The sequence below is a fragment of the Lepus europaeus genome, chromosome 2 (genome assembly GCF_033115175.1).
Source record: "Lepus europaeus isolate LE1 chromosome 2, mLepTim1.pri, whole genome shotgun sequence".
NCBI lineage: Eukaryota > Metazoa > Chordata > Mammalia > Lagomorpha > Leporidae > Lepus > Lepus europaeus.
Genome location: NC_084828.1, coordinates 145,627,951 through 145,639,456, shown reverse-complemented (window position 1 = coordinate 145,639,456; position 11,506 = coordinate 145,627,951). Strand labels below are relative to the sequence as shown.

Sequence of the window (11,506 nt, the reverse complement as noted above, 5' to 3'; positions counted from 1 at the left end):
TTCTGAGTTCTCTTCTTGACTAGGCCTGACCTTGGGGCTCCCACGTCATTCCTGGTAGAGTCCAGTTTTAGCAAGAATCTTGCTAAGTCAGTTTAGCTAGAATCCTCTCTTATCTGATCACCCTCCATGTCTGATCTGGGTCTTCATCCTCTATCACTCTTGCTTCCCCTCCAGCTGGTGGCTGATCACCCTGTGCGCCTTCAGCAAGAATCCTTTCCGGTGAGTGTAGCCAGACTCCCTCCCATCCCTGCTATTTCCTCTCAGCACCTTCCCACCCACTGACGCCCCCCCTCCCCACTTCATCTACAAATTCCCACTTTCCTTTGTTACCTTCAGAGTTGATCCCAATCTCACTCTCTGGCTGCATAAAGTCTAGCACAGTGGTCCTTATGCCTATCACTAGGGTCCTGAATAAACGCTCCCTTACTGTTCTTTAACATGTGTCATGAATAATATTTTATTTAATAGGTTCACATTGTGAGAACCACTCACTAATAGTAAAGGCAGGCAACACAAGCAAAACTAGACAAATGGAATTTCATCAAACTCAGAGGCTTCTGCACAGCAAAGAAAACAATCAGTAGAGAGAAGAGACAGAACGGGAGAATATATTTGGAAGCTACTTATTTCACAAAGGATTAATACCCAGAATATATCAGAAACTCAAAAAACCAAAACAACCAATTCAATTAAGAAGTGAGCAAAGGACCTGAATAGACAGTTTTCAAAAGAAGAAACACAAGTGGTCAACAAACAAGAAAAAAGGCTTGTTATCACCAGCCATCAGGGAAACATGAATCAAAACCACAGTGAGATATCACCTCACCCCTGTGCCAATGGCTGTTATAAAAACACAGAAAGCAATAAATGCTGGTGGGGATGTGGAGAAAGGGGAACTCTTACACACTGCTGGTGGGAATTTAAATTAGTACAGCCACTATGGAATACAGTGTGGAGATTTCTTATAAAACTAGAAGTAGAACTGCCATGTGATCCAGCAGTCTCCCTACTGGGTAAATACCTAAAAGATATGAAATCATTGGGTCAGGGAAATCTGCTCTACCATGTTTATTGTAGCATGTGCACAGAACCAAGATATGGAATTGGGGAAGGTGTCCATCATCAGATGAATGGATAAAGAGAAGTGGCTTATCTACACAATGGATTACTATTCAGCCATAAAAAAGAATGAAATCCTGTCATTTGCAACAAAACAGATGGAACTGTTGGAGTGAAATAAGCCAGATACTGAAAAGAAAAATATCACACGTTCTCCCTTGTATGTGGGAGCCGAAAAAAAAAAAAAAATCTGAACACAGAATAGTCTTTACTAGAGGCTGGGTGGGTGTGAGGCTTGGTGGGAGCTTGGATTAAAAAAAAAAGGGAAGCTGGGTGTGGTTTAATGTGACAAATATATCATGCTAATGTGAGATGTTAACAACAGGGGAAATTGCGTGTGGGGTATACGTGACCTTTGCATACTTCTTCATAATTTTTGTTTTGTAAATTTAAAACTATACAGGAATATAAATTAATTTTTTTAAAGTAAGGGTCCTCTATTGAATACATGGTGCATAGTAGGACTGCTCCAATCCTGGCTCCACTGATCATCACTCTTGGTTCTTTTGTATTTCAATTTTATTTACTGGGAGTGTGGGGGGTAGGGGGAGAGGAGAGGCAGAGAGAGAGAGAGAGAGAGAGAGAATCTTCCATCCACCAGTTCACTGCCCCAATGTCGGCAACAGCCAGGCAGGGCCAGCTGAAGCCAGAGGCCAGAGGCCTGGGCCCTCACCTGCGGCCTCCCACGTGCACGTTAGCCCCGAGCTGGATGGGACGCCGGTGGGACTCCACCTGGGCACCGTTGATAGGGGGCGCGGGTGTCCCGAGGGACCGTGTCAGCCGCTGCCCACGGCTCTGGATGAATTGCTGTACCTCTCTTAGCTTCATCTGCCCCACCTACGAGGTCAGGCTAACAAGCTGTCGCGAGGTTAAATATAAAATATAAATTGGCACCAGTACACGCTATTTCTCAATATCTACTTATTTTATGGAAACGGGACGACCCAGCGGGTATTAGGTGACCAAAGAAGAGCAAGGACTCAGTCCGTCTTCTGTGCTTCCAGGAAGTGGCAAGCTCGGAGAAGCACTCTTGCTTCAACCCCAGCACGACCCCACATCCACCCCGACACACCGCCCACAGCGCGACCTGCAACCCGGTGCCCGGGCTCCCCACTGCGCAGGCGCACAGCCCGCGGCAAGCACACTTTCTGCACATGCGTACTCAAGGGCACCGACTGAGCAAACATGGCGGCGGCAATGCGAGCGCTGGCGGCTGGAGCCAGGCTGCGCGTTCTCCCCGGGGGCCTGAGCACCGCGGTCCGCAGCCTTTGCAGCCAGCCCGTCTCGGTTAACGAGCGCATCGAGAACAAGCGCCGCGCCGCGCTGCTGGGAGGGGGCCAGCGCCGCATCGAAGCGCAGCATAAGCGAGTGAGTCCCGGCGCATCCGCGTAGATCCCGCCCCCGCGGCGTCTGCGACCTATCACAGCGTGCGCGGCGCGCGGGGGCCCGAGGCCTGCCAGCCAATCCGCGCGCTGCCTGGTGGACGGGGCGAGAAAACGCCCCTTGAGAACCTGTAGCCCCTCGGCGGGACGCCCGCGCTGTGGGGATTGAGCCCGTCACTTCACAGCGGCACACTCGGGCGGGCTCATCTCCTGCGGGCAGTTCGCCCTCAGCCGTAGCTAGTCATCTTCCGTCGCGATCTTGTTAGAAGAGACAGCACTCAGTGAAACTGTCTGCTCGTTCTTGGGCTCTCCCAGAGTGGCGGCGGGTTCTTCCCTTTCGGGAGCAGGCGTGCCTTTCGGGGGGAAGCCTCATTAACCTGGGGCTGGAGCCTGCGCGGGGACCCTGGGAACCCTTGGGAGCTGGGCGCTCCTGGGCCTGCCGGGTGGGGAGCCCGTGGCCCCTCTGGGAGCGCGCCGGCCACTCGTCGGGGTTGGCCGGAGTGAGTGAGCTGCCCGTCGTCCTGATGTTGAGCTGGCCTTCGGAGAGAGCTGGGTGGACCGGTCGGAGGCAGCAGGAACCGTGCTCTGAGGGGTGGCCCCAGACTGGAAGCCTGCCTGCTCAGTGCGCGCCTGGGTGTGCTGTGCTGGTTAGGTCACCAGGGCGAGGCACAGGAGTGACTCCTAGGCTCTCATGTGTGTGAGCGAGCCCGGCTGGAAGCCTCACTGAACGGCCCTTTGAGGCCGAGTCAAGTGTTGATCCAGGCCTCATCCATTTCCGTTTGACGGGGACCGAAGGTGACAGGTCCTTTCTGACACTTGGGTGTGAGATGTAAATTTGGCTGATGGTTTGGGGTAGCAGAGCTGAGCTGCCTTCCCTCTCTTCCGTGGGGTGGCTGTGTCCAGGGGGAGGGGAGGAACCAGCATGGGCTCCCCGCACTCTTTCTGTCTGGACCTATTGCTCAGTTCCTCCCCAGAACACCACCCCACCCCTTCGCAGGCACATCCTTCTGGTTTAGAAGCATCGTCCAGAGCTGACTTAGGAGGCAGACTTGGTTTAACACCCCTACCCCACCCCTTTGGACTGCTCCCATGGCATAGATTTCCCAGAAGTGGCATTAGGGAGTCAAAGGGTATGAATATTAAAAACATTCTGCAACTACAGTCGGCAGATTCACCTCCCCTAAGCTCACCCTGCTTTACACAACCGTGTGTGGGATTGCCTGTTTCGACACAAGCTCGCCAACTTTGGCTGCTTTCCTAAAGGGAAAAAACAGCCAAGCTGAAGTGTTTCACCTGTGCTGCGGACAGTGGGCCGGAGTCTTTTTTTTTTTTTTTTTTTGCATTTCTTTATTCATTTATTTTTTAAAAAATGTTTATTTGAGAGGCAGAGTTACAGATAGGATGAGACAGAGAGAAAGGTCTTCCATCCACTGGTTCATTTCCCACTTCTCAAATGGCTGGAGCTGAGCTGATCTGAAGCCAGGAGCCAGGAACTTCTTCCAGATCCCCCACACAGGTGCAGGGGCCCAAGGACTTGGGCCATCTTCTACTGCTTTCCCAGGTCATAGCAGAGAGCTGGATCAGAAGTGGAGCAGCCAGGACACGAACCTGCTGCAGGCAGTGGCTTTATCTGCTACACAGTGGAGGGTCTTGACAGAGGGAGGGCTCCCATCTCACCTCTTCCAGAAAGCAATTTTTCACTCAAGTGAGCTTTTTAGCACAAACTCCCATCCCCTTTTACTCAGCTGCTCTGTGCTGCATGGCCCATAGTGTCATGGTGCCACTGTCAAGTGTATAGCATAGGAGGAAAAGGAGACACCTAGGGAGGAGGCAGGAGAACCAGGAATTAGTGTGTCCTTGGGACAGCAGCTGGAGCAGGAGGGAGTGTTTGGGCCCTGGTGAAGCTTCTGTAGGCTTCCCTGGAAAAAGCCTATGATCTGGGTGTAGCTTCAGACCCTGCTTGAAACCTGCTTTAGTTTCTACATCCTGCTTTTCTTTTTTCTTTTCTTTTTTTTTTTTTAAGATTTATTTATTTATTTGAAAGCCAGAGTTACACAGAGAGAGAGGAGACAGAGAGAGGTCTTCCATCCGATGGTTCACTCCCCAATTGGCCATCAACATCTGGAGCTATGCCGATCTGAAGCCAGGAGCTTCCTCCGGGTCTCCCTTCTGGGTGCAGGGGCCCAAGGACCATCTTCTACTGCTTTCCCAGGCCATAGCAGAGAGCGGGATCGGAAGTGGAGCAGCCAGGTCTCGAACCGGTGCCCATATGGGATGCCGGCGCTTCAGGCCAGGGTGTTAACCCACTGCGCCACAGCGCCGACCCCATCTTGCTTTTCCATTCTTAATTTACTTTAAATTTTTTTTTTTTTTTTTTTTGACAGGCAGAGTGGACAGTGAGAGAGAGAGAGAGACAGAGAGAAAGGTCTTCCTTTTGCCGTTGGTTCACCCTCCAATGGCCGCCGCGGTAGTGTGCTGCGGCCGGCGCACCGCGCTGATCCGATGGCAGGAGCCAGGTGTTTATCCTGGTCTCCCATGGGGTGCAGGGCCCAAGGGCTTGGGCCATCCTCCACTGCACTCCCTGGCCACAGCAGAGAGCTGGCCTGGAAGAGGGGCAACCGGGACAGGATCGGTGCCCCGACCGGGACTAGAACCCGGTGTGCCGGCGCCGCTAGGCGGAGGATTAGCCTATTGAGCCGCGGCGCCGGCTTAAATTTTTTCTTTATTTGAAAGACAGAGTGACACAGAGAGGGGCAGGGAGGGAGAGAGAGAGAGTCTTTTATCTGCTGGTTTACTCCCGAGATGCCTGCCAACAGCCTAGGCTAGGACAGGCTGAAGCCAGGAGCCATGAACTCCGTGCAGGTCTCCATGTGAGTGTGAGGAATTCAGGCACTTGGGCCATCATCTGCTGCCTTCCCAGGTGCGTTACAAGGAGCTGCATGGGGCGTGGAGCAGCTGGGATGTGAGCTGGCACTCTGATACAGGCTCTGCTGTGCTGCAATGCCGGCGTCCCCTCTTTCTTACTTACTTCCCAGCTTTCTCCCCCGGCTTCCTTACCAGCTGAAGTCTATCGATGACACCTGGTGCCATGGGCTGGTCTGATAGGGCAGAGGCTTTTGCACGAGGTGAAGGAGTGAAACGTGCCGTCCTAGCCCTTCTGTGGATACCCCGACTTTGCTTACTAACGTTGTCTGTGAGGACACCGCTGAGTGTTGTGTTTTGCTGTAGGGAAAGCTGACGGCCAGGGAACGGATCAGCCTCTTACTGGACCCTGGCAGCTTTGTGGAGAGCGACATGTTCGTGGAACACAGATGTGCAGATTTTGGAATGGCTGCTGATAAGAATAAGGTAATGGCGTGACTGCTTGCCAGGCGTCTCTGTTGGCCCACCTGCTAGAGAAGCGAGTCCGTCAGACTTCTCCACGAAGTGCTGGAGAAGCACTACTGGGGTTTCCACTCTCAGCTTCGTCTGTGGGTGGAGGGTGGGTGGGCTGCTTGGACCCTGGGCTCTGGTTGTACGCTCAGAGTTCTCGCAGGGACAGAATGACAAACTTGGAAGAACAGGGTGAGAGTCTTTTCGTTGTGTTCTGATTGGATTGATTGCCTCTGTTGACACACTTCAGGCCTCTGCTTTAGAGTTCTTGAGATTTCTCCAACACTTCTTCCTTCAACTGGGTTCTTTCCATGGTTACAGAGTTCTTTGTACTAACTTAAAATTTTTAAAATTTTTACTTCTTTGGAAGGCAGAGAGACACAGAGGGAACAGACAAAAACAAGTCTCCCGTCGGCTGGTTTACTCTCCAAATGCCTGCAATAGCTGGGACTGGGTCAGGCCAAAGTCAGAAACTGGGAATTCCATCCAGTGATGGAAGGGACCTAATTACTTGTGCCATCACCTGCTGCCTCCCAGCGTGTGCATTAGCAGGAACCTGGAGTCAGGTGTGGAGCTGGGAATTGAATCCACACACTCTGAAATGGGATGTGGAAATCCCAAGTGGCTTATTAACTGCTATGCCAAATGCCCATTTCTTTGGACTCTTTTTTAAAAAGATTTATATTTTTACTTGTAAGGCAGAGTTGGGGGGGGGGGCAGTCTTCCATCTGCCACAATAGGTAGGGCTGAGCCAGGCAGAAGCCAGGAGCCTGGAACTCCCTGTGCATCTCCCGTGTGGGTGTCAGGATCCCAAGCACTTGGGCCATCTTCTGTTGCTTTCCCAGATGCATTAGCAGGAAGCTAGATTGGAAGTGGAGCAATGGGAACTTGAACTGGCACTCATATGGAATGTTGCATCACAAGCAGTGGCTTAACCACTGCACCACAATGTCAGTCCCTGGATTTACTTTTGAACCAGTTTTCTTCATGTGTGTGTGTGTGTGTGTGCTATTTGTGATAGAAGATTTGTAAACTTGGCACCAAACCACTTACCTCAATTTGAGCCATTATGGGTCATAGCAAGATCCAATGCAAAATGGTGGGTTGATTTTTTTAAGGTTCAGTGTAGGGGTAAGTAGCTTTGGGGAGTTATCATGTATATTTATTTATTAGTATTTTAATTTTTAAAGAGTTTTTATTTATTTACTTGAAAGGCAGAGTTATGGGGGGGGGGTGGAGTAGAGAGAGATATCTTCTGTCTGCTGGTTCATGACCAAAATAGCTGCAATGGCTAGGGCTGGGCCTGGCTGAAGCCAGGAGCTAGGAGCTGCTCTGGTCTCCCACATGGGTTCAGGGACCCAAGCACTTGGGCCATCCTCCGCTGCCCTCCCAGTTGCATTAGCAGGAACCTGGATTGGAAGTGGAGCAGCTGGGAGTTGAAGTGGCACCCATAAGGGATGCTGGCATTGCAGGTGGTAGCTTAACCCGTGTGCCACAGCACTGAGCCCTAAATTTTGTTATTTATTTGAGAGGCAGAGAGAAAGAGAGCAAGTGAGCATGAACACAAGAACTCCATACTCATCTGCTGGTTCAATACTCAAATGCCTGTAATAGCCAGAAATGAGCTGGCCAAAGCTAGGAGCTGGGAACTCAACTCAGGTTTCCCACATGAGTGGCAGGAGCCCAGCTTCTTGAGCCGTCACAATTGCCTCCCAGGGTGTGCATTCACAGGAGTCTGCAGTCGGGGGCTGGAGCTGGATATGGAACCAGGGCGCTCTGGTATGTGACACAGCCATTTAACCTCATCTTTAGTGCTAGGCCCAGCGCCTGCCCTTGGCGTGTTTCTTATGTGCCCTTCCTCCTCTGAGCCCTTACAGTGGTGGCTCTCAGGGTCTCCTGATTATTTTGCGTTTTGGAAGGACAGTGAGTCCTGAGGCTACAGTGCCCGGTGCTCCAGCTGAAGAAGCAGCAGCCCGGTAGTTGCGTTACAGAGCCTACTACAGAGCCTTCATGTTTATCCATATGGAAGCTTCAGGAATTTGGTGTGTGTGTGTGTATTTGGTTTTGGCTCTCCTTGAGGCATAGTTGCCAAACTCGTTGAAAAAAGTCTTTGGATTTTTTTCAACCTTTATTTTTCTGTTTCTCTGCTAGTTTCCTGGAGACAGCGTCGTCACTGGACACGGCCGAATACATGGGAGATTGGTTTATATCTTCAGTCAGGTATTCGTCAAGTCCAACGGCCTGAGCTTTCCTGGAGGGCTGAGCCAGGAGCAAAAGACGCGACAGGGAACGATCCTGGGGCGTGAAAACTTGCTTGTAGTTTGGGCTGGAAGAGGGATTCTCCTGTTTTTCAGCGCATAGGTCTAGAGTGTTAGGTTTGTGTTGGGGAGAACAAGTTGTTTGTTCGCTTCAGGGAGGATCACAAGGCTGTGGCTTGTGCAAAGTTGCCCCAGGAGCCAGGAGTTTGTTCTGAGAGAGCTTGCTCTGGTTCTGTGCCTCGAGGGCATCTGTTTCCTGGCACTGCATGTGGACTGAGAGATTTAGCAGGTGCAACCTGGGCAGAGCAGACTTAACTTTCTGAACCACAGCCCCTGAGCTTTGGACTTCCATGAAAGTGGTCAGGCTGCATCTGGACAGATACAATTTGTTTGCACTGACACTGCCAGACAATGTCATAGGTTGCATAGTCGCCCCTCAGAGCTGTCCACATCCTGATCCCCAGAAGTGATGAATTTGATACTTTCCATGGCAAAGGAGGAATGAAAAAGGTTGATCAGCTGATCTTACAATAGAAGGTGTGGGTTATCCAATAGAATCACAAATGTCCTTAAGAGTGGAAGAGGGGCACTGAAGGTGAGGTCAGAGTGACACGATGAGACGAGGACTTTATCTGCCGTGACTGGCTGTGGAGGGGGAGGAAGGGGACAGCTTCTGGAAGCTGGAAAAGGCAAGAAGACAGATTCTTCCCCGGGGCCTCCAGAGAGGAGCACACCCCACCAACCTTGAGATTCCAGAACCACAGTGCTGTAAGTCAATGTTGGTTCAAGCCTCTGAATGTGTGTAAACTGTTGTGTACTCCTTTGGCCTTAAGTATTTTCCCTCCAGAGGTGGAAATAAATATATATAATTAGGAATATTTAGTTCCTTTTTTTAAAAGATTTATTTATTTATTGAAAGTCAGAGTTACACAGAATGAGGAGAGGCAGAGAGACAGATAGAGGTCTTCCATCCAGTGGTTCACTCCCCAATTGGCTGGAGCTGTGCCGATCCGAAGCCAGGAGCCAGGAGCTTCTTCCAGGTCTCCCATGCAGGTGCAAGGGCCCAAGGACTTGGGCCATCTTCTGCTGCTTCCCCAGGCCATAGCAGAGAGCTGGATCAGAAGTGGAGCAGCCAGGACTTGAACTGGCACCCATATGGGATGCCGGAGCTTCAGACCAGGGCGTTAACCTGCTGCACCACTATGCTGGCCCCATCCTTTTACAGAACTAAAGTTAGTAGTTTACCTAGGAACCTAAAATGTTTTCTTGGATTTGATATTAAAATAGTTATGCTTGGTAAATTAATTAATTAATGTATCTAAAAGGCAGAGTTACAGAGAGACAGGGACAGGTTTCTCCCATTCACTGACTCCTCAAATGGCCACAATGGCTTGGGCTGGGCCAAGCTGAAGCCAGGAGCCTGGAATTCCATCTGGTCTCCCACATGAGTGACAGAGTCCCAAGGACTTGGGCCATCTTCTGCTGCTTTCCCAGGCACATTAGCAGGGAGCTGGATCAGAAATAGAGTATCTGGGACTTAAATCAGCACCCATTTGGGATGCCAGTACCTCAGGCAGAGGGTTAACCTACGCCATAGCGCCAGCCCCTGCAAATCATTTTGTAGAGCAAAAACTGTATCTTTTGCCCTTGATAACACATGACCTCCCTGGCTGATGTTTTATTCACTGTTCTACAGAATAGTCTATAAATCAAATCTTTTGCCTGTTTTTGCCAACTTCTGGAAGTCCTTTAAAAACTTTTGAGTTTTCAATTTCCTTTTCTGTTGGGTCTTCGTCTCTGACCAGTCACTATATTCTACTTGTTGATTTAATTGTGTTTTCTCTTCAGGACTTCACAGTTTTTGGAGGCAGTCTGTCAGGAGCTCATGCCCAAAAGATCTGCAAAGTAAGTGTTTTATATTGAAAACAGACCCAATATGTTCATAAGTGACATTGTGTATGTTGTGTTTCCTTGGTTTGCAAGACATTGAGCTGGGTGCTCGGGGTGGGAAGGAGTCATGCTGGTGCTAACCCAAAGGGACTCTTCACAGTTTTTGGTACCATGAATTTCTTTGGTGGGGTAGCAATGGCTGGAACCTTGTGCTTTTCTATGCATAGAGTGCATTGGATTACAAAAAATGAAAAACATTTTTAAAAAAGCCCCTCATTTATAATATATGTGCTGCTTTATTAATGCATTGGTGAACAAGGTTTTCCAGTGGATCAAATAGCTGGTGGAATTTCGAAGTAGGCAGGAGTGACAATGATATTTCAGGATATCTGCAGCAGCTTTAATGTGATAAAAATATCTGGCATCTGTGAATGATGAAGTCACAGGTATCTTTCTAAGACTGCTGTGGTTTGCTGCCTAATGCTGAAGATCGGCTAGAGTTAGTAAGCATAAGGGTGTAAATATTTTCCCATCCAAGTTCAGGGGCCCCCTGAAATCTGTTCACAGACCCCCTTGAGGTTCCAAGGACCCTGATAAAGAACCCCCTGTCTGGGGGAAAGGCCAGGGGCTGAGAGGTAAGGGGAAGCGCAAGGACTGCATGATGAATTTTGCAGGATTTCAATGCCCTGTAGAGGAATAAAGCATAAGTTATTATTGGAAGAAATTTGGCATTAAAGTCGAGCTAAGCCGAGCTGACAAGTGCTTGGGCCCCTGGACTCACATTAGAGACCCAGATGAAGCTCTTGGCTCCTGGCTTCAACCTGGCCCAGAGCTCACTTGCTCTCATTCTCTCTCTCTCTCCCTCTCTCTCTCTTTAATTCTGACTTTCAAAGAAATATTAAATATTAGAACCTGAGCTTGCAGTTCTAGAAGAGGTTGCATTGAGCAATCTTATTCTTTGCTGATGGTAAGTGCTTTGGCTCTTGGGTGTTTGGGGGCTTTAATCAGCCTCTTTTTTTAAAATTAAAGATTTATTTATTTGAAAGGCAGAATCACAGGGAGGGAAGAGATATTTCATTCACTGGTTCACTCCCTAAATGGCCTCAATGGCCAAGGCTGGGCCTGGCCAAAGCCGGGTGCGTGGAACTCCATTCTGTTCTCTCATGTGGGTAGCAGGGGCCCAGGCATTTGGGCAATCTTCTACTGCTTTCCCAGGTGCATTAGCAGAGAGCAACATTGAAAATAGAGCAGCCCACATTGGGAATTGTTACTCATATGGGATGTTGGTCACATCTTAACCTGTTGCACCACAACACTGACACCTAATTTGCTTCTTAAATATCTGGTCCTGTAGCTTGCATGAAGGGACTCAGTCATCATGGGTTGGGAGGGAGGTGTGAGACCAATGTTACCTCCTGTTTTGAAAAGTATAGCCGGGGCCGGTGCCATGGCTCACTTGGTTAATCCTCTGCCTGTGGCGCCAGC

General features: G+C 49.9%; 1 protein-coding gene across 1 annotated transcript in view; it reads left to right on the top strand.

Moving 5' to 3' along the window:
* Window positions 1-2,267: 2,267 nt before the first annotated feature.
* The window catches only part of PCCB (propionyl-CoA carboxylase subunit beta), a 73,491-nt gene continuing 64,252 nt past the window's right edge, over window positions 2,268-11,506 (top strand). Inside the window, exons 1-4 of the mRNA XM_062214291.1 lie at window positions 2,268-2,487; window positions 5,730-5,849; window positions 8,025-8,093; window positions 9,980-10,036. Of these exons, the coding sequence (XP_062070275.1) occupies window positions 2,305-2,487; window positions 5,730-5,849; window positions 8,025-8,093; window positions 9,980-10,036 (429 nt within the window). The 5' untranslated portion in view covers window positions 2,268-2,304. The remainder of the gene's footprint in view (window positions 2,488-5,729; window positions 5,850-8,024; window positions 8,094-9,979; window positions 10,037-11,506) is intronic.